Genomic DNA, 23,301 nt, shown 5'->3' with positions numbered 1-23,301 from the left:
GACAAACCTGCAGCATGTCGGGATGTGCCGGCAACAGCAACTGGGGAAGAGGGCGGGAAAAGCGACCCCCGCAGCACCCAAAACCGAGGCCAAAAAGCCGCTAGCGACCTCCACACCCATCGGGGGCGGCCGGAGGTGCTTCAGCTGCGGGGACCCAGGGCACCTGGCCGCCAACTGCCCAGTGAGAGCGCCCGCAGCCACCCCACCGCCCAAGTCATCCACCGGCACCCCGAAGAAAGGAGGGGGCCGCGCCAGGAGCCCAGTCGGGGCGCCGTCGCCACATCCATGGCGATTGACAAGGAAACTATAACCATCGGCGAATCGAACGAGGAGGCGTGGGAACCCAAGTCGACGGGAAACGACAGCGACCTGCTTTAATAGGTGCCGCAAAGCAGGTCCACGAAACGCCGGCACCGATGACGGTGAGAATTACCGGGGAACTTTTGTTTATGGCAGTGACCCTATTAAACCCCCACTTGAAACGCTTTATGCACACCCGCGCACTAATTGATTCGGGGTGCACAAGGGACATTATGACCCCACGCCTAGTAGAGGCCCTGGGGCTAACAAATCCCCCCTACCCTGACCCATCCAATTTGAACAGATGGATGGGTCAACGATGAAAGGGGAGCCCTGCACCAAAGAAACGCAAGCGGTGCCAATGGGGACCGAGGACCACTGGGGGATAGAAGTGTTCGTAGTGGCCCCCTTGTCCTCATTCGACCTAGTGGTGGGGGCCATACTCATGCAGAAAGACGACAAGGGGGGGCTCCGGCCATGTGCGTACATCTCCCACAAATTCTCCCATGAGCAAAGGAACTTGTCGGTCTGGGACAAAGAGGCATTCACGGTCACTTTCGCCTTAAAAACATGGCGATCCTGGCTGGAGGGAGCGCGAGTCCCATTCGAAATTTGGACAGACCACAAAAACTTGGAAGCCCTAACTGGCCGGCAGAAAATGACCGCGAAGCAGATCCGGTGGGGGGGGGGGGGGGTTCCGCCAAATTTGACTTTGTGTTAAAGCACATCCCCGGCACCAAGAATTTCTTGGCTGACACGCTCTCGCGCATGCCCCAACATGACAGCTAGAGGGAGGAAGTGATAGACTCACTCGTTCCCCCCTCGGCGGTGGCAGGGGGGGTCACCACCCGATCCGGGAAGCAAACTGGGGTCCCAGAGCCCAAGGAAAGGGAACGGTTCGTGGCCGAGATGGAGGCGGAGGGGGGGGGATCGGCCCGAAGGTGTAGAAAAAGGGGAGGGGGGACTCTGGTACTATAAGGGAAAGATCTATGTGCCAAAAGGCCTCCGAAGGGACGTACTGTCACAGTGCCACTCCAGCCGCCTGGCGGGGCATTTCGGGTATGTAAAAACGCTGAATTTACTGTGTAGACAATTCTGGTGGCCTCAACTAAAAAGGGATGTGTCGGAGTTCGTCAGCTTCTGCCCCACATGCATCATGGCAAAACGGAGGGGGGGAAAAACGCCAGGTCACCTGGTCCCACTGCCCACAGCAAGCCGACCCTGGGCGGTAGTCTCCATGGACTTTATAGTTGAACTACCCCCCTCTCAAGGGAAAACGGTAATTCTGGTGGTCGTAGACACGTTCTCCAAACAGGCTCACTTCATTCCCTGCAAGAAATTGCCCACCGCCAAAAAGTTGGCACAGCTTTTCTTCAATCATGTGGTCCACCTCCACTCGTTCCCCGACAAGGTCATTAGCGACCGCGGGCCACAGTTTGTTGCCAACTTCTGGCAGGAGTTTTGCAAAATCGCTGGCATAGAGCAGGGGCTTAGCTCCGCCTACCACGCCCAGACGGACGGACAGACGGAGAGGGTGAACGGTCTTTTAGAACAATACCTCCGCTGTTACATTAATTACCAACAGTCCAACTGGGTGGAGCTCTTAGCCTTCGCTGAATATGGGTACAATAACAGCTTACACAGCTCCACCAAAACATCCCCGTTCCAGATTGTGAATGGTTATGAGGGGAGGCCCTTCCCGCACCTCCCCCTCCCGGCAGGTTCCCCGGAGCCAACTTCCTGTCAGCAGTGGTGGGAGGGGGTACGGAAGGGCTGGAAAGTGATTCAAGACAACTTGGAGGAGGCCAAAGCAGAGTACAAGCGACAGTTTGACAGGAAGCACTCCCCCCAGTGGGAATTCAAGGAAGGGGAAAAAGTATTTTTGTCCACCAAGAACCTCCCTCTTCCCCAGACCTGTCGCAAGCTAGCCTACAAGTATCTCGGGCCATTCAAAATAAAGAGAGTGATAAACAAAGTGACCGTGGAGCTGGAATTGCCCAAGCTGCTTAGTAAGATTCACCCTGTTTTTCATTGCAGCCTTCTTCGCAAAGATCCTGGAGCTACATCCTGGCACCCTCACCCTCCAGAGCCACCTCCTACTCGAGTGAAGGGCCAGAGCCACCATGAGGTGCAGGAGATTCTAGACTCCATGGTCAGGCAAGGGGGACTGTACTACCTAATCCGATGGAAGTATTTTCCCCCGAGTTGTGACGAGTGGGTCAGAGCTAGCGATGTCTCAGCTCCACAACTGCTAAAGAAATTCCACCTACTGCACCCACACAAGCCCGGGGCGAAGCCTTAGGGGGGGCAGTATGTCAGAACTTGTAACTTCACTAAGCCCTGTTAGCATAACTGACTCCATGCTGTAACCAAAGACTAACCCAAGGTGCTTCGCGCTAGGCCACTAACACAGACTCATGTGCATTTCAAACAAACTGTGATCACTGAAGGATGGCAGATAACCCCTGGTCAACATCTGCAGGTGGCCTTTGAAGCCAAGCCGAACAGGCCTTCACAGCGGGACGCTATCCTCCCTCCTGATAACAATCCCTGGGAAGGAGACAGTCGTCTCCAAACCATGTGAAAGATGGTTTTATTATTGCTTCTAGTATTGCTACAACAACCGCATAAAACTGTAACAAATGCCAGGCTTGGCATCAGTGTTATCTTGTACCTCTACCTCTGTAGTTCTCAATAAAGCCTATACTTTTGTAACGAGTTTGGGCCTCGATTGAAGTTTCTCCAGTTCTGACAACACATGGCCTGGCCTAACCAAGTTTCATTTATGTCAGATCTGGCCCTCACTACAAATGAGTTCGACACCCCTGCTCTATGGTGTATGCAGGTCAGTCTCGCAGGAATAAAACCCCACAGGGCTCTGTATGGATCATCACACATCACAACCTGTACTTTTAAATTGCGGAGGCTACTCAGTGGCAGCAATGTGAGGAGGTGTCGCACTGGTGACATAGTATACAAGAAGAACAGATTTTGAGTTCCCCAGAATTTAATTAAAATAATTGTCACAAACACATATTCTACAATCGAATGTACATAATATAAGACTTTCTGTCACTGCATTCCAGATACTGGAGTGGAAACTGATGCCCTTGTTTACAAACAGATTATATGTTTTGAAAATGAGCTGAATATTGTTTGATAGAAATATTATTTCTTAGGGCATATACACTTCTTTTGTTCCACTGTAATCTCTGATCAAACTATTTTAGAAGGCTATTCTGGGAAACTTAATGTCAGATATTGTTGGAGTTTTGAAACAGTATTCTTGCCTGTTTCACAAAATTTCTGAGACTAAAACTTTTATCTTGCTTCCTTTGTACCCTTCAAGGATACAAATAAATAATATTGTTCTCCAGGCTAAAAGTTACTAGTTCCTTCACACTTTCTTTATTGGGCTTGCTCTTTAAGACCATACTACCTGCTTTTTGCCCCCCCCCCCCCGCCCCTTGGTCTGTCTGTCTGTTTGTCTCTCTCTCTCTCTGAATTTTTCACTTTTATCAACAATCTTATTGAAATATGGTGCTGAGCATAATATTTCAAAATCTTGGTCATCTTTTCAACCCTGTGTATAGCCATGTTTGCCAGGTCAGAACCACCATAGTGAAAATCCATCTCACACTTGCAACTTCTTGGAAGACCAAAACTTCATGTTGACTTGGGTAGAGCCTTCAAAAGTAATCACTTAGTTCATTGACCTCAGAGAAGAATCTGGCCATTGATAGCCAATGATGCTATTTTAATGCATACTACCTTTAATTTCTTCCAAATATTGTTTAATTTCTTCCAAATATTTTAATGCATACTACCTTTAATTTCTTCCAAATATTGTATTCCTGGTTTGAGATTAATTCAAATACTGTACCTTTGAAGCAATGTGTGGATTTGCTCCCCCCTCCCTGTAGGATTCTATATTGCGTTTGGTATCATTTTCTGTCTTTGACCTTTTAATCGCTGAATTCTGTCAAAGTTGCTGTGCAGTATGAAAAAGAGAATTACAAAGTCTTTCTCATTATGAGATGATACTTTAGCTGTAACTGTTTAAATTGGTCATCTACTTTAATGTGTTTGGAACTTTTAAAAGAACATATACAAAGAGCATTATTGGATCAGACTAATGGTCCATTTAATTGATGCAAATAAATTGATTCAATTAAAATTTAGTTCAACATCCTATTTACAGTTGTGGTTACCTACGAGCCTTCAGAAGACACAAGCAGGACATGAAGGCATCAGGTACACTCTGTGTATTCAGAGTAATATTGCATTTGAACATTATGATTTGATTTGTTGTCATGGCCAATAGTGTCAAGCATATGTATCCTTATTAGTATAGAACTGTATTGTTTATCCTTGCATATCAAAGTCATGTAACCCGTTCTTTAGTTTACACCTCTTGTAACAAATGCACGAATGCCAGCTTTGAAGATAACGCCTCTCGGGACAGATTCCCAGGCCTCAGCCTAAAACCCAGGATGTTATTAACCACAAAAGATAACTGAACCTGTGAATGTAGTACTTCACACGCCTATGTTAGAATTCCTAGCAATCTTTAGTATTCTTTTGATGTACTGCTTAAATCCAGCTGCTATACAATACAATGTATCACTCTCAATATGGTCCTTGGATAAGTAACATGGATTATCAATAAACCAATACTTTGTTTCTAAACATTGTTTGGATCTTTTGAAACTCCTATGTGTCAGAACTTGAAGAACTTCAAACGAGGCCCATGACTCTGGTTAAAGTCTAAGCATTTATTGAGAACAGTACAGGTAGAAGGCAAGTTGATTCTGATGACGAGCTCAGCAGCAGTTACATTCTTTAAGTTATTCTAGTTGCAATAACAAACTGGTTCCCACCCCTCAAGAGGCCCTGCTTGGTTTCCAAGGCTTCTTATCGATGAGAGAGGAGAGGGGGAGGCAGCTTCAAAGGTTACTGGCAGATGTTTCCCAAGGACTCCCCGTCACCCTCCAGTTGGCTTGGAATGCGAAGCATTTGTGCACACCACTAGATACAAGGCTAGCTATTTCCTAACAGTTACCATATAGATTCAGCTAAGCTAAACAGGCATTACAATCATAGAGTTCAATAATTACAAGTTCTGACATACTGCCCCCCCTAGGCTCCCCGCCCGGGGCTTGTGCGGGTATAGTTGGTGGAATCTCTTAAGCAGTTGTGGGGCAGACACGTCACCGGCTTTGACCCACTCATCGCAGCTCGGGGGGAAGTGTTTCCACCGTATCAGATAGCGCAACACTCCACGTTGGACCCTGGAGTCTAGGATTTCCTGCACCTCATGGTGGCTCTGGCCCCTCACGCGAGTAGGGGGCGGTTCGGGGGGCCGCGGGTGCCAGGGCGTGGCCCCCGGGTCTTTACGAAGAAGGCTACAGTGAAACACCGGGTGGATCTTACTAAACATTTTGGGCAACTCTAGTTCCACGGTGACCTTATTGATCACGCGTTTTATTTTGAAGGGACCAAGGTATTTGTACGTCAGTTTCCGACACTTTTGGGAAAGGGGAAGGTTCTTGGTGGAGAGAAATACTGAGTCCCCTTCCTTGAATTCCCACTGGGGGGAGTGCTTCCGGTCGAAATGCTTTTTATAATCTTCTTTAGCTCTCTCCAGGTTCTCCTGTATCACCTTCCAGCCCTTCTGGATCCCCTCCCACCATTGTTGACAAGAGGTGGGCTCAGTGGCATTTTCGGTCGGGGAAAGGAGAGGGACGGGCTTTCCTTCGTAGCCATTGACGACCTGGAAGGGGGAAGTTTTGGTGGAACTGTGTAAGCTGTTGTTGTACCCGTATTCTGCAAAAGGCAATAGCTCCACCCAATTGGTCTGCTGGTAGTTGATGTAGCACCTAAGGTACTGTTCCAGCAGGCCGTTCACCCTCTCCGTCTGTCCGTCTGTCTGGGGGTGGTAGGCAGAGCTTAGCCCCTGCTCTATGCCTGTGAGTTTGCAAAACTCCCGCCAGAAGTTGGCAACGAACTGCGGCCCGCGGTCGCTAATTACCTTATCTGGGAATGAGTGGAGGCGGACCACGTGATTAAAGAAAAGGTGCGCCAATTTCTTAGCAGTGGGAAGCTGCTTGCATGGGATGAAATGGGCTTGTTTGGAAAAAGTATCTACCACCACCAGTATCACCGTTTTCCCTTGAGAGGGGGGTAGCTCGACTATGAAATCCATCGAGACCACCGCCCATGGTCGCGAGGCGGTCGGTAGGGGAATAAGGTGGCCCGGTGGTTTCCCCCCCCTCCGTTTCGCCATGATGCATGTGGGGCATGAACTCACGAATTCTGACACATCTCTTTTCAATTTGGGCCACCAGAACTGTCTCGTGACTAGGTTCAGGGTTTTCACGTAACCAAAATGCCCTGCTAGCCTGCCTGAGTGGCAGTTTTCCAGTACTTCTTTTCGCAGGGTTCTGGGCACGTAAATCTTCCCATTGTAATATCAAAGCCCCCCTTCTCCCTTTTCTACCCGTTCGGGCCGATCCCCTCCCTCTGCTTCCGTCTCGGCCACGAACCGGTCTTTCCCCTTCAGTTCCGGGACTCCGGTTGTTTTCCCTGATCGAGTGGTGACTCCTCCCGCTACTTGGTCTGGGGGGATCAGGGAATCTATCACCTCCTCTCTTTGACTGTCGTGCTGGGGCATACGCGAGAGCGCGTCGGCCAAAAAGTTTTTGGTGCCGGGGATATGCTTTAGCACGAAGTCAAATTTAGCAAAGAATCCCGCCCACCGGATTTGTTTTGCAGTCAGCTTGCGACGGCCGGTGAGGGTCTCTAGGTTTTTGTGATCGGTCCAAATTTCGAAAGGGACTCGGGCTCCCTCCAACCAGGATCTCCATGTTTTCAGAGCAAACATCACTGCAAAAGCCTCCTTGTCCCAGACCGACCAGTTCCTTTGTTCGTTTGAAAATCTGTGAGAGATGTAGGCGCAGGGACGAAGTTCCCCTTCCTCGTTCCTCTGCATCAATATGGCTCCTACGGCGACATCGGAGGCGTCGCATTGCACCACGAAGGGCTTTAATTCATTGGGGTGAGCCAATATTGGTTCAGAGGTGAAGAGTTGTTTGAGCTCTTTGAAAGCTCTGTGGCACTCCGGCGTCCACGTTAGGCGCGCGCCGGGTTTTTTCGCCTCATCCCCTTTTCCCTTAGTTTTGAGGAGTTCCGTGAGGGGGAGCATTACCCGGGCGAACCCCTTAATGAACCCGCGGTAAAAATTTGCGAACCCGAGAAATGATTGTAGCTGCCGTCGGGTTCGGGGTGGTTCCCAATCTAGAACCGCTTGAATTTTGGCGGGGTCCATTGCTAGTCCCTCCCCCGACACTCGGAATCCCAGGTAGTCTAGTTCCGTCTTGTGGAACTCACATTTAGACAGTTTAGCATACAGTTTGTTCTTGCACAAGGTAGACAACACTTTTCTCACCAGGGGTACATGCGATTCAAGATCTTTCGAATAGATAATGATGTCATCAAGGTACACCACCACCCCCTTATACAAGAATTCCCTCAGCACTTCATTTATAAAATTCATGAAAACCCCTGGCGCCCCTTGAAGCCCGAAGGGCATCACCAAATATTCAAATTGTCCCATGGGTGTATTGAACGCCGTTTTCCACTCGTCTCCTTCTTTAATCCGCACGCGGAAGTACGCGTCTCGGAGATCGAGCTTGGTGAAGATTTTTCCCTCGGCCACAGTGTTCAATAAGTCTCTTATCAGTGGGATCGGATAAGCATTGGACATGGAGATCCCGTTTATCCCGCGAAAATCTGTGCAAAGTCTAAGCCCCCCATCCTTTTTCTTGCGGAATAGAACAGGGGCTGCATGGGGGGCCGTGGCCGGCCGAATGAAACCCCGCTTCAAATTTTTGTCAATGAATTTTCTCAGTTCCGCTTTTTCTGCCCATCCCATGGAATACAGTTTCGCCTTCGGTAATGTCTGCCCTGGGATTAGTTCGATAGCACAGTCCGTAGGGCGGTGGGGAGGGAGCTCGTCAGCCTCCCGCTCACTGAAGGCTTTCCTTAAGTCCCTGTATTCTTTGGGGATCGACCCTATTTCCTCAAGGGTGAGGCAGAGTCTCTCGTTCTGAGGAGGGGCCTTCGGACCCCACTCGGTGTTCCAATGGTGGTGCTCACACCGCCAGTTCGGGAATCGTACGATTTGTTCGGCCCACCGAATGTCCGGTTGGTGTCTAGCCAGCCACCCTGCTCCCACCACTACATCAAAAGAGGAGGACGGGGCTATGACGAAAGTCTCTATTCCCCAGTGCTCCTCCGTCCCCACGGGGGTAGCTTGGGTTTCTAGGGTGCAAGGTTCCCCTCTCATGGTTGACCCGTCCATCTGTTCGAATTGGATAGGATGGGGGAGGGGGGACGTGGCTAGTCCCAGTGCTTCCACTAGGCGCGGGGTGATAATGTCTCGGGTGCACCCGGAATCGATTAGGGCGCGGGCGTGCATAAACCGCTTGAGGTTGGGGTTCAGGAGGGTGACCGCCATGAACAATAACCCCCCGGTAACTCTCACCGTCAGTAGTGCCGGCGTTTTCTGGACCTGCTTTGCGGCACCGATTAAAGCAGGTCGCTGTCGTTTCCCGCCGGCTCCTGGTCCCAGGATTCCTCTATGGTGGTAACATCCTCGTCAATCGCCAAGGATGTGGCGACGGCGCCCCGGCTGGGCTCCTTGGAGCGGCTGCCATTCTTCTTCTGCACGGTGGGTGCCGGTTTGGGCTGAGTAGGGGTCGGCGTTTGCCTCGCCGGGCAGTTGGCGGCTAGGTGATTCGGGTCCCCACACTTGAAGCACTTGCAAGCCGCGGTGGTGGGGGTCGAGGTCGCGGGGGCCCGCTTCCCTTCGGGCTTGCCGGATGCGGGACTCTGCTTCCCCCCCTTCTTGCCTTGCTGCCGACGCCGCATCTCCACATGTTGGAGGTCGGTTTCCACCTCCCCCGCCAGCTGAATCCAACCCACCAAGGTATCGGGCCTCCCTTGGTGGTAGCACCGATCTAGAATGTCCGCGTTCAGGCCGTTCTTGAACGCGGTATACTTCATCACTTCGTTCCAACCCCTGGCCGCCGCACAGTGGTCCATGAACTCGGTAGCGTACTCACGCGTTGTACGGTTCCCTTGCTCTATTCTTTGCTCTATGGCCTTCTCCTCCCTCAGGGGATCTCCGTACTGTCGGAGCATCGCCTGCAGGAACTCTGCCACGGTGGCCAGTTCGGGCTTCCGTCCCGTGTAAAGCCCCACGTACCATTTCTGAGCCGGTCCCCTCAGTCGGGAGGCGATGTGGGCTACGCGGCTTGCTTCCGTGGGGTAGCCCGCTCCCCAGTGTGTGAAAAACGTGTTGCACTGGATCGTAAAGTATTCCACCGCTTCCCCGTCTCCGTTGAAGGTAATCTTCAGCTCCCGGTGTCCTCCCCCGTCCCCTCCAGCCGGGGCGACTGGCACTACTGGTGGCGGTCCCGCGGGGGCTGGGGCTGCTGGGGCGACCGGCACCGCGGGGGGCCCCGGTGCTGCGGGGCCGGCGGGTGGTGGCAGCGTCGGCGGGGGTAGCGGGGCCGGCGCGCCCCGTGGTCCCTCTCGGGCTCCGGTCTGCCTCCGGATCGCGTCCAGCTGTTCCCGGATTTCTCGGGTGATCTGGACATGGCTGGCCTGGATCTCTTCCATCAGGGCCCAGAGATCCGCCTCCATGGGTTTGTTGGTGGGCTCTCCGTTATCTGGTGCCCTTTTAGCCATCTAGCCAAGGTTCCCAGTTCGGATAAGCTCAAAAATAGGATCAGAATCAAAATGTCAGAACTTGAAGAACTTCAAACGAGGCCCATGACTCTGGTTAAAGTCTAAGCATTTATTGAGAACAGTACAGGTAGAAGGCAAGTTGATTCTGATGACGAGCTCAGCAGCAGTTACATTCTTTAAGTTATTCTAGTTGCAATAACAAACTGGTTCCCACCCCTCAAGAGGCCCTGCTTGGTTTCCAAGGCTTCTTATCAATGAGAGAGGAGAGGGGGAGGCAGCTTCAAAGGTTACTGGCAGATGTTTCCCAAGGACTCCCCGTCACCCTCCAGTTGGCTTGGAATGCGAAGCATTTGTGCACACTACTAGATACAAGGCTAGCTATTTCCTAACAGTTACAATATAGATTCAGCTAAGCTAAACAGGCATTACAATCATAGAGTTCAATAATTACAAGTTCTGACACTATGCTTGACAAATAGCTGTTAATCGACCTATCCTCCAGTTCTAGCTGCACTGTTAAAAATCTGTTTTCCCTGCTTGACCACCACATAAATTGCCCCTTAAGAAGCCAACTGGCACCACCACCACTTCACCACGACTGGTCTCTCCAGTTTACACTGCTGATCACTGCTTCTGGGTCCCCAGAATAGAAGAAGGATCAATATGATCATCATTCTGCTCTGGACTCCATCATTCCAGCTCTAGAGCAATCAGTGCCCAGAAACTGTCATTCCAAGTCCATTCTGTATTTATCTTCACTTCCATGTGTATTCACTTCCAACCTTTCTCCCCCAAGTGGCTTACATCATTTCCCTCATCTCCATTTCATGCTCACAACAACCCTGCGAGGTTATTTAGGTTGAGAATGTGCATGTGGGCCAAGGCCATCTACCTAGCTTCCATGGAACAAGTGGGGAATAGAATCCAAGTCTCCCATGCTCTAGATGCTGATCCAAGGTGGTTCATTCACCCAGCCTACCCGCTGGCCCCTCCCCCTTCACACAGAAGCCTGTGAGGCAAGGGCAGAAACCTGTTGTTAGGTCACCTTTGGAGGTGTCTCTGGGCAACTGCTGTGTTTGGCAGATCATCACAGCCACCCAAGAGCCCATTTCCTAAGTCATGCTCTCAATAAGTCCTCAGGGGGAGTCACAGATGGGCTGAGAACAGAGTGGGGCAGGGAAGGGCATAGAGGTCTTGTCATGTACTCAAAACCGAATCAACAGATACACAGTTGTGGCACAAAGCAGATTTTTATCCGACTGAAACCCACAGGAGGTGTTGACTCCATTTGCATCCATCTTGGGGCCATGGGAAATAGGACTGAAGATCCCCAGCAAGGCATGCATCTAAATGGGATGGCATTGCAGATAGAAGTTGGAAGGGCTGTTCAAGTGCTATGCTCCACTTCAAGAGGAGAGCTGGAGTGCAGACTGAGCAGAGTGTGTGTGGGAGGCAGAACTTGCCACACTCACAAGTCTCCCTGTGGAATCTTCCCCTGCAGGAAAGTAAAACAGAGAAACATCTATTCATGGCAAGTGGGCATGAGTGCCAAGCTGGGCTCAGCCATGGTTGTGGTGTTCCAACATACAGTTCAGTCTGCACATGCAGCTGCTTGGGGAGGGGGCTCACCACAATCCTTCCCCCCTCAGCACATGATGGTACCATACAAAGTACACTCACCTGCCCTGTGTTGAAGTGCTGATGGACTGATCCACAGCATCACCTGCAGCTGCTGTTGAAGGCTCTGATTCTGTGAGGAAATGAGTTAAAGGGTCGTTGGAGGCTGGTTTACCACACACAGTGAAGCAACAGCCAGACCCCTCTAAACTACACACATGCCCTGTCCTCTGCCAAGGGTGAAAACAGTCAAATGACAGAGCAATCTCCCATCTCATGAGAAGCTTTCCTGGGATTTTTTCCCATGCCATGTCAGAGACCATGGTGCAGCACAGCCATGGTTTCTGCTATCCCTGAACAAACTCAATGCTGGGCTTGAGTGCAAGAGATGCTGCCATGGCACCCAGCCTCAGGTAAGGGGAATGAGAGAGCAGCTTTGGGATCATTGCCCTTGCTTTACCTGTCAGTGCATGGTTGCCCCTGTGGCTGGAGCCTCCAAAGGTGGAGTACCTTTTAGGATTCTGAAATGGGAGAGATCAGCCACTGAGTATGAACTTTGCTCTTCTCATTAGGTGTCAGCTCCCCTTGTAGTGCAAAGTGCCCTGTCTGTGTTTTCCCACCACCAAAGTGCCTCACTATCAGGGCCGGCACGTGGGAGTAGGCCAAGTAGACGGCCACCTTGGGCGCCACTTGGCCTAGGGGGTGCCATGAGGCACCCCCTCTCCCCACACCCGCTGCTTCCTCCGCCCGCCATTGTTCCCCGCACTCACCACCGCTGCCTCCATGTGCTTGCCTGCTGTGCCCCGTGCTCTCCTGCTGTGCCCACGGCCGCTCCCCACACTCCCCACTCGCCGCCTCCTTCCTGCACTCGCTTGCTGTGCCTGCCGCTGCTCCCCATGCTTGCCGCCACCTCCCTGCACCCGCCTCCTCCCTGCGTGCCCCCCTACTCTTCCAAAGCTTCCTGAGGCTCGGGAGGCTTCAGAAGAGTCCGAGCCAATTGGCTCAGAGTGTGTCCGCCCCCCCCACTCTTCCAAAGCTTCCTGAGGCTCAGGAGGCTTCAGAAGAGTCTGAGCCAACTGGCTCAGACCGTGCCTCCTCCCCCTTCCGAAGCCTTCTGATGCTTCAGAAGAGTTCGGGGGGCGTGGCACTGACATCATTGTGATGACATCCGGGCACATGAATACAAACACTTGGAGGGGGGTGGTGGAAATTAGAGGCTCAGCCTAGGGACACAGGCAGGCACCCCTAGCCTTGGGCCTGCTCACTACCTGCTCTAAGTCTGCACAGCAGAGAGCTCCAATACAGTGTCCCATGCCTCCTGCCCTAACTACTGAGTTGCAAGATATCCTGGGAAAAGTTCTTGTAGGATGTGTAGCTGTGATTGGGTGCCAGGAAGGGAGGTTGGCCACTCTCAGGAGGGAGGTGATTGGCCAAGCCTGTAGTTAGTATCCTGAGCTCCTCCAAGCCTAATGGCAAGGCTGCAGCTGCGGGGGAAGACTTGATTTTCAAGTTTAATGGGGGAGGGAAACAGAGGAGAGGAGGAGGAGGCACCGTGGGAAGGCCAAATTGGGTGCCCCCACCCTAGCGGCCCTGGGGCCAAAAAGGTTGGGCCCATTTCCTCCCCCTCCAGCAGGGAGCATTCCCAGGCTGAAAGGGCTGGGGGAGGTGACTAACTTTGGCCACGCCCCCAAAACTGCCCACAAGTGATGGAGCAATGCTTGGGGGACATGCCATCATAAGTGGCTCTTACATTGTCATATCAGAGATATAAACCAACATACAGTTCAGTTGACTCCCTGACTACTTTCAGCTCCTCACTTTAGGATTGCTCTGCCCATTGTCTAATCCCTTTCAAAACTTATGTCCATTACCTTTTTTCTTTTTTTGAAATTCACCTTTTGTTGATTGTTTTTTAAGATTCCTTTCCGCTTCTCTGGCCTGTGATATTAAGTTTTTAAAATTTTCAGATCTCTCTTTTCTTTTCTTGCTACTATATCTAATTGCAAGACCCCTATAATAAGCCTTAGCAGTGTACCAAACTACCTGCATTTTTACTTCTTGTGTTATATTCTGTTTGAATTACTCCATTTCAGCCTTGGATTATTTAAGAAATTTTTCATCTTTCAAAATAGAAATGTTTAAATTCCATACTTTTCTCTTCCATGGATCTTTTAACTTTACCATTACAGGTGAAAGTGAAAGAAATGCAACATAAATTGAATCTAGTCCTTATGGAAGAGATGGAGATTAAAATTCCATACTTTTCTCTTCCATGGACCTTTTAACTTTACCATTACAGGTGAAAGTGAAAGAAATGCAACATAAATTGAATCTAGTCCTTATGGAAGAGATGGAGATTAAACTGAGATACGCTAGACAAAATAACGGAATGTATGGTGTCTTCTATCTCCCAATCCCCTATCCCTATCTTGGTTTTTTTTTCTGAAACTAATAAAACTTTTTGAAAACCTAAAACTATGTCCATTACCATTTCTTGTCATAGTGACTTCCATAAATTAATTGCACATAGTGTGAAATGATGTATGTAGGCTTTTTGTCTGGCCCAAATTTCTTAAACAGTAAATTTAATTAATGATACCGAGTTCCCGTAAGGAAGGGATGGAGAAAGTCACACTAAAATTTCTAGAGCATTTTGTGACATAGTTTAACCAGTGCCCATTAGCAGCACTGAAAGTCAGTCAACCTGTGCAAAATTATCTGTGTTGTCTGTAACTCAGGACTGATACAAGTCATGCTGGCGTTCAGGTTCTGAAGGTGTACAGGACAGTTTTATATTATGATCCAAGATCAGACAGTACATTAATATGTAACATATGCATTAATTACATAAAACACAGGAATCTGGAAATGTGAAACCATACTTTCATGACTGTGGAGTAAGGATCATAAAATTGCTTCTAGATGGATATCTCCTCCCTGCAAGAACATTTAATACTGTATAACTAAGCTTTTGAAAACTGATTTAGAGATGCTAGGGAACTTGTTGAAAAAGAATCGTTTACCCTGATGAGTATGTCACTTGATGGAATTATGAGGAAGAAAAAATGCCCACAATTATACTGGTATAGAGGCCTACACAGACTATGCTATTATGATGACAGTGAAGTTAAAAATCATTATAACTACCAGTCAATAAGGCTTCAAAGAGTAAAATGTAGCTTGAATATAGCAGGGGTGGCCAACGGTAGCTCTCCAGATGTTTTTTGCCTACAGCTCCCACTAGCCCCAGCCAGCATGGCCAATGGCTGGGGCTGATGGGAGTTGTAGGCAAAAAACATCTGGAGAGCTACCATTGGCCACCCCTGGCATATAGGCATCAGGCAACAAATTTTAAAAATTGAGGGCTTGAATGCTGCTCAGATAATTCAGAGTCTTCCATGTTTCGGGGACCTCACGCATGAGTTCTGTCTCCTCTGTGACTGAGATGTATCTGCTCCTGTCAAAAATGGTAAATCAAGTTAGCCAAGCCTAAGAGAACCACCTATAGACCCAGGTGGGCAGCTGTGTTGGTTTAAAGCAGATTTTGAGTCCAGTGTCACCTTTAAGACCAACAAAAGCTTATTCAAGGTATGGGATTTCATGCGCAGGCATACTTCTCCAACGTTAGCTTCCATTTCTATGTGTCTGAAGAAGTGAGCCTGCACATGAAAGCTTATACCTTGAATATTTTTTTTGTTGGTCTTACAGGTACCACTGAACTAAAAAACACCTGAAGTTAGGCATGTGCAACCATATTGTTACAGATCTGCCTATTTTTATAACACACACTTTCCCTTCTGTTTCATTTTAGGGATTTGATGCCAAGAACACTTGATGGGCAGATCACCATGGAGAAAACTCCCAGCTACTTTGTCACCAAGGAAGCGCCTGCTCGCATTTCTGCCATGTCAAAGGGCACCAAGCTCATTGTGGTGGTGAGAGACCCAGTTACAAGAGCCATTTCTGACTACACACAGACTCTGTCCAAGAAGCCCGACATCCCCACTTTCGAGAGTCTGACCTTCAAAAACAGGACTACAGGCCTCATTGATACCGCCTGGAGTGCCATCCAGATTGGCATTTATGCCAAGCATCTGGAAAATTGGCTCCTATATTTCCCTATTAGGCAGATCCTCTTTGTCAGTGGGGAAAGGCTAATCAGTGACCCTGCTGGCGAGTTAGGCCGGGTACAGGACTTCTTGGGTCTCAAAAGGATCATCACAGATAAACACTTCTACTTCAACAAGACCAAGGGCTTCCCATGTCTGAAAAAGGCAGAAGGCAGTAGCAAGCCTCATTGCCTTGGCAAAACAAAAGGGCGGCCCCATCCTAAGATCGACCAGAAGGTGGTCCAGAGGCTACGAGAGTTCTACAGACCTTTCAACATGAAGTTCTACCAGATGACTGGGCAGGACTTTGGCTGGGATTGAGGCTGGGAAAAATAATTTAACTTAATAAAAAAGAAAATATATTTTTGTATGTATTGATAGAGAAGAGAAATTAATATTTGTGCTGATGTGTGGCAGTTCCAGTTAGTATTTTCATTTTGGCACAAAAATGTCTTGGTTTTCTACTTTACTTGCTTTATTTTAATCCACAGACCCAGAAATATGAGCTGAGGACTGGAACAGTGACCTTAGTGAGTCCAAGATGTAGGTTATTCTTCATAGACAAGATGCACCTTTCTACTTCAAGTTTTTTATGGCATAGCTTGGATTCTTCAATGTTCTGAGTTCAGCCCACAGATTTTTAAATCAACTTTTCCACAGGTGAAAAAGGGAGGTCTCCTTTGATCACTTAGAAGGTTACTCTGGAAATCATGATACATGCATGAACAAAAGCCATGTGGAATAGTGGCTGTGTTAAGGAGGGTACTTATTGAGATTGAGTGAAAAAAACCTAGAATGTTCCAACCTGATTCTACTTGGTCACTGTTCAAGACTAATAGGATAGGACCTTTTTTGGGTTTTGGTTTTGCTTTTCCTATGGTGGGTTTTTGCATCACAACAAAAATAGCTCAGGATAGATTCATCATTAGGATGTTTCCAGTGTGTTTCATGATGTATACTCTATAAACACTTTGCGAACTCTGTGAAGCTTCAGATCCCAGAGTTATAGAACAAAAGTAACTTATTCATTCATCTGATTCCCCATCTGACTTAATAAATACACATAGCCTCATTCCTGGGCAGGTAGCTAACATAATCAGGAACAAAAGTTATCTCTAAAGACATGCTGTAGCATCCCCATTTCCTAAATAATAGCAATAGTTGTCTGTACTACTGATCTAAAGCATACCCATGAGATTGGGTCATTAGTCATTTACTGAAGAGTGGCATTCAGCCTTGTCTAAACACGTCTCTAAACCTAGATGTTTTGCAAGGAAGATCAGATATCAAAACTAATTATGGTAAAGTATCTTCATTATACTTCGAAGGGCTTTATTCCTCTGCCCTCCCCCCCAACTTATCCACTTGTTGCCTCCATTAAGCTTTGTATTAGCTCAGATTTCTCTATCAGAGCCTAGTGACAGCTGGACTGAGCCAAGGGAGAAAGGAAACGAAGCCTCTTTCTCTGTCACCTCCCTCTGCCCCCAACACACACACATAATTAAGCACAGAAAGTTCTCAGGTCACTGCTCACAACAGCCAGCCAATCTGCCCAGCCTCCTGTCTCAATGTTCCATCTATAGCCTTCATTGGCAGGATCTTGTGCCATAAAACATCTGGGTAAACAATATCTAATCACCCAAACAATGAAGGGAAAGGAACTCTTAGGTAATTTGAGAATGTAACATTGGACAAGGCTGGCTTGGTCTGTCTAAGCAGCTCTTCTGTCTAAGGTCCTTTGGACAGCTTGATGCATCCCGAATACAGAAATCACCTTATAACTCAACTGACTGTGACCACCAGGGCTTTTTTTGAGCAGGAACACAGTTCCAGCTGGCTTGCATATTAGGGGTGTGGCCTAATATGCAAATAAGTTCCTGCTGAGAAAAAGCCCCACACAAAACAATGGTGATGTCAGGGGGTGTGGCCTAATTTATTTATTTATTTATTTATTTTGATTTATATCCCGCCCTCCCCACCAAGGCGGGCTCAGGGCGGCTTACAACAGAAAAAAGCTAACAAAGATCAATTTAAATACGTTAATAATTATATGCAAATAAGTTCCTGCTGGGCTTTTTCTACAAAAAAAGCCCTAGTTACCACATTAGGAAAAACAACAGCCACAGATACGGCGGTTTCCTAGCTCATTCAAACTGACCCCTACTGACAACCTGGAGCATATACAGAGAGTTGTCTGAATAGAGCCTGCCCTGCCCTCCCAACTAGGTATTTCAAGGAACTCCCCTATCCAAGTACTTACCATAGTCCATACCAAACCTTTAATGGCATAATGGTTGCAAATAAAAATACACAGAATATAAAAATTTAAACATTGCAGATAAAATCAAAATGAAACTGAACTTACAGATGCATTCATACATGGTCAGATTTAAATTTAAGGATGTCAGCCAAAAATTTTGCCACAGCCTCGCTAATCTCCCCCTCAGTATTGTTCAATAAATAATAACAGGGTGGCAGAATAGACAAATCTGGGGAGAAAGAAAGCTTGCAAAATAAATCTATACGGAGAGTATGATAAAAGGAACAATCAAGCAATATATGCTGAATTGAGTCAGGAATATTCGCTCCACAGGAACAGAGTCTATCGCCTAAAGGGACTCGATGATATCTCCCTTGCAAAACTTTGGAGGGAAAAGCATTTAGTCTAGCCAACATAAATGCCCTGTGATGACTTGGAATGGTTGTCTGATAGATAATGGGGCATTTTGCCACAGAAAGCATAAAGACCTAAGGAAGCTGGGGAGCAAATATAAGGGTCGGTTGGCTGTAGTTTCATTTCCTCCAACTCCAACAGTCTCAATTTAATACATCTGAAGATATATGACTCATCAGAAGTAAAGAAGTCATCAACCTCTATCCCCAATTGTTTAAGTTTGGGCATAAGCACTGCTGTCCAGGATGAAATATATGGGTCCCTTTTCATACAGTCAAGAAGGCTGTTAGGATCTGTTCTAAAGTGAATTTTGAGACAGAATTTAAACACTGCAATCCAGGCTTTTGTCTCCACCAAAGACTGACCCACTTCAGAGCAGAGAGCAAAGGAGGACACACATTTTGGCATACCAAGAATTTGTCTAAAGAATGAGGTTTGAATGTCCTCCACTTCCCTGGTAAATGCTGAGATCCTAATAGGGATACCATAGAGAATTTGGGCTAGTGTTTTAGCTTTGAACACCTTAATTGCTGCCGGAACTAATTGGTTGCCCCTTGCAAAGAAAAACTGTTTAATTTAAGCAGCCGAACATTTAGCCAAATTGAAGGTGTTGTTACGATTTGAAACCCAGCTTAACTTGTGATTAAAAGTGATCCCCAAGTATTTAAAAAATTTTGTTTGCTCAGTTGTTTAGTTGCCAATAGCGCCAGCAATTTGAAAAGACAACTACTTTAGATTTGGCATAATTGATAGAGAGTGAATTACAATTACAGTAGTCATAGAAGGCATTCAAATACCTTTGCAGGCCCACACTTGTGCAAGAGAGGATGGTAGTATCATTGGTATAAAGTAATAAGGGGACTGCTCGGCCCCGCTAGTTTAGGCGGATGACCATTAATAAGGTTCAAAAATTGTACCAGGTCAGTTAAAAATAAATTAAAAAGATGCGGGGCCAGCAAGTAACCTTGTTTAACCCCCTTTAACACTGGGATTTTGCTAGTCAAGTCACCCCTAGAAGAACATTCTCAGAGGCCTTCACAGATTGGGAAGATGATACCATATTAACCTCCATATCCAATCTTAAAGATAGAATTAGGGGCAAGTGGTCACTTTCCTTGCGTGAATCAATGTAAAAGTTATCAATAGAAGGTTGGGTGAACCCAAACAAAAATCTATCACACTGCAACCCCATGTGGAAAAAAAAGTAAAATCAGTTGTGTCCAAAAATTTGGAGAGACCATTAAATATTATAGCATTGTGTGCTATGCAGAATTCAATTAATCTTAAGACCCGCCTTATTGGTTAAAATATCTTTAGAACAACAGGGCAAACATAATTGTAGTGGAAGGGATTCAGCCGCTTCAAAGCCAAAATAATCCATTTCTGATTATTACTGCCTATCCGAGCATTAAAATCACCAAAAATCATGAGCTGAGCAGTATGGAATTTCCTAGACAAAGACATCACATAATCAGAAAATTTCTCCCAGACAGCATCGAACTCCAGCTCTCCATTAGAAGGGGCTAAATAAACATTAATCATGATTAGAGTCAGTGCTGGAGAGAACAGCAGTAAAGCCTGGGCAAATGGCAGGCAAGGGTCCAAGAGGACCACCTTAAATGGTAAGTTGGATTTCACCACAGCAGCCAGGCCCGCTTTACTGCGACGTTTAGAATGAGTTCTATAAGCAGGGAGATTAAAAACTTTAAAATCCATCAGTCTAAAACTGTCTTCCGCCCATGTTTTCTAAAGGAAGACACAATCAAAGGGTTTCAAAAAGTCAAAAAAATCTGAGTCATTCACTTTGCTCTTCCACCCAGCTATGTTCCAGGAGACAATGTGGATATTCCTTGTGGCTTCCCTAGCTGGTAGTCAATCGATAATGGATATCCTTTCTAGCACCCTGCCATCATCAGTGAAAATACCATAGTCAATCCTACTTAGCACTTCTGAGATCAGGCTTGCCTGGGCTATTCCGGTCAGGGCTACAGGTCTCTGTCATCTTCAGCCCAGTTAACAGGGCTTAATATTAGTGAAAATTAAAATGAGTCATTCTCTTACATATTCTCAGTAATCTCTGACTCCCGCAGAGTGACAGCTTGATTCCAGTCAGTTACATAGCCATGCAATATGTGAGCATCATCTCTTCCACACCAGTTAGTTGCCATGGTTTGTGATGTTACATTGGTCCGGCATCCTTTGTGCTAACCTCTGCAATTATTTCCTGGCAGAGCAAGTACTGAGTTCAGACTGCGATACGATCAGTAGTCTTTTTGTAATGCTGCAAGTCATTTATTGCAATCCTTTAGGTATCATCATTTGGCGTTCCTATCACAACCCTCCTTTGAGCCTTAAGTTGTCTTTGACAGACATTTATTAAAAATATCCCAAATTATTCAAACAACTTCAGCTGTTCCATAGAATGCATATCCATAGAATCACAGAGTCAGAAGGGGCTATACAGGATAGCCCAGGCAAGCCTAGATCATCCCTGACAAGTGTTTGTCCAGTCACTGCTTAAAGACTGACAGTAAGGGGGAGCTTGCCACCTCCCTAGGTAGCTGATTCCACTGTTGAACAACTCTTACTGTAAAAACTTTTCCTAATATTCAGCTGGTACTTTCATGCCCTTAATTTAAACCAATTATTGCAAGTCCTCTCCTCTGCTGCCAACAAGAATAGCTCCCTGCCCTCCTCAAAGTGACAGCCCTTCAGATATTGAAAGAGAGCAATCATGTACTTCCTCAACCTCCTCTTCTCTAGACTGAACATTCCCAAGTCCTTCAGCCTTGCCTCATAGGGCTTAGTCTCCAGTCCCCTAATCATCCTTGTCACTCTCCTCTGCACCTGCTCTATTCTGTCTACATCCTTCTTGAAGTGAGGCCTCCAGAATTTCACAAAATACTCCAGGCATGGTCTGATCAATGCCGTGTACAGCTGGACTATAACATCTTGTGATTTGGATGTTATGCCTCTGTTGATACACTCCAAGATCTCATTAGCCCTTTTTTGTTGCTGCATCACACTGACTGATCATATTTAATTACAGCCCACCTGTACCCCAAAATCTTGTTCACCCACACTGTTACCCAGAAGCATATCCCCCATCCAGTATGCATGCGCCTCATTTTTGTTACCCAGTTGTTGAATGCAGCATTTATCCTTGTTAAATTGCATCTCCTTCACTTCCGCCCAGTTTTCCAACATGTTCAGATCTCGTTGAATTCTACCTCTATCTTCTGGTGTGTTTGCTGCTCCTCCCAATTTGGTGTCATCAAATTTAATGATTGGCCCGCCACGCCTTCATCCAGGTTGTTTATAAAAAATGTTTATAAGCACCAGGCCAAAAACCAAGCCCTGTGGCACTCCACTGAACACCTCCCTCCACTCAGATGAAATGCCATTGACAACTACTTTTCAAGTGTGGTTCTCCAACCAGTTCCCTATCCACCTAACTGTTCTAGAGTCCAGTCCACAGTCCTCTAGTTTACCCATAAGAACATCATGGGGATCTCTGTCAAAAGCTTTACTGAAATACTGAGTAAGCACACACACACACACGCACACACATTTCTTATTTGCCTATTGTTTCCAATATTTGGTTGTAGCATTAGAAGATTTGACTCTTTTGGGGTGCAAGAAGCTTCTTGAGTCTTTTTTGGAGCCTGGGTGGATCAGTTTCATAGTGCATGATAGCTGGACCTGGCTAAGGGATTTCTTCTCTGTAACTGTCTTAAGATTCGAGTTAGCATTACTATTTAAAACATTAACACTTGGAAACATCTTGAAGCCATGATCTCTGTCACATAAGATGACATGGAACTGAAACGGAGGCATTCATTATGTCATACTGAGCTACCATATACAGTTGATAGAATAGCAGAAGGATCAAAAGGAAGTATTTGTAAGGAATAGAATCATAGAGCTGGAAGGTACCTCCAGGGTCATCTAGTCCAACCCCCTGCACAATGAAGGAAACCCACGAATACCTACCCCAAATTCACAGGATCTTCATCACTGTCAGATGGCCATCCAGCCTCTGTTTAAATACCTCCAAGGAAGGAGAGCCCACCACCTCCCAAGGAAGCCTGTTCCACTGAGGAATCGCTCTAACGGTCAGGAAGTTCTTCCTAATGTTGAGCCGGAAACTCCTTTGATTTAATTTCAACCCATTGGTTCTGGTCCTACCTTCTGGGGCCATAGAAAACAGCTCCACACCATCCTCCATATGACAGCCCTTCAAGTACTTGAAGATGGTGATCATATCACCACTCAGCCACCTCCTCTCCAGGCTAAACATGCCCAGCTCCTTCAATCTTTCCTCATGGGACTTGGTCTCCAGACCCCTCACCATCTTCATCACCCTCCTGTAGACCTGTTTCAGCTTGTCTATATCCTTCTTAAAAGGTGGTGCCCAAAACTGAACACAATACTCCAGGTGAGGTTTTACCAGAGCAGAGTAAAGCGATACTATCACATCATGTGATCTGGACACTATACTTCTGTTGATACAGCCCAAAATTGCATTTGTCTTTTTAGCCACCACATCACACTGTTGATTCATGTTCAGCGTATGATCCACTAAGGCCCCTAGATCCTTTTTGCACATACTACTGCTAAGACAAGTCTCCCCCATCCTATAACTATGCATGGGATTTTTCCTACCGAAATGCAGAACTTTACATTTATCCCTGTTAAAATTCATTTTATTGGTTTTAGCCCAGTTTTCCAGCCTGTCAAGGTCATCCTGTATCCTGTTTCTGTCTTCTACTGTATTTGCAACCCCTCCCAATTTAGTATCATTGGCAAATTTAATAAGCATTCCCTCTATTCCTTCATCCAAATCAT

The 23,301-nt window shown here is 47.0% G+C and overlaps 1 protein-coding gene across 1 annotated transcript in view; it reads left to right on the top strand.

Annotated features, from left to right (window-relative positions):
- LOC132581080 (heparan sulfate glucosamine 3-O-sulfotransferase 3B1-like) overlaps positions 1 to 16,221 on the top strand; it is a 127,620-nt gene extending 111,399 nt beyond the window's left edge. The window contains exon 2 of the mRNA XM_060252113.1: positions 15,482 to 16,221. Coding sequence (XP_060108096.1) covers positions 15,482 to 16,100 — 619 coding nt within the window. The 3' untranslated portion in view covers positions 16,101 to 16,221. The remainder of the gene's footprint in view (positions 1 to 15,481) is intronic.
- Positions 16,222 to 23,301: the final 7,080 nt, after the last annotated feature.

Source organism: Heteronotia binoei, chromosome 13 (assembly GCF_032191835.1).
Source record: "Heteronotia binoei isolate CCM8104 ecotype False Entrance Well chromosome 13, APGP_CSIRO_Hbin_v1, whole genome shotgun sequence".
NCBI classification, from domain to species: Eukaryota; Metazoa; Chordata; class Lepidosauria; order Squamata; family Gekkonidae; genus Heteronotia; species Heteronotia binoei.
The sequence above is the reverse complement of the archived record's forward strand: the minus strand, read 5'-3'. Positions and strand labels throughout refer to the sequence as shown.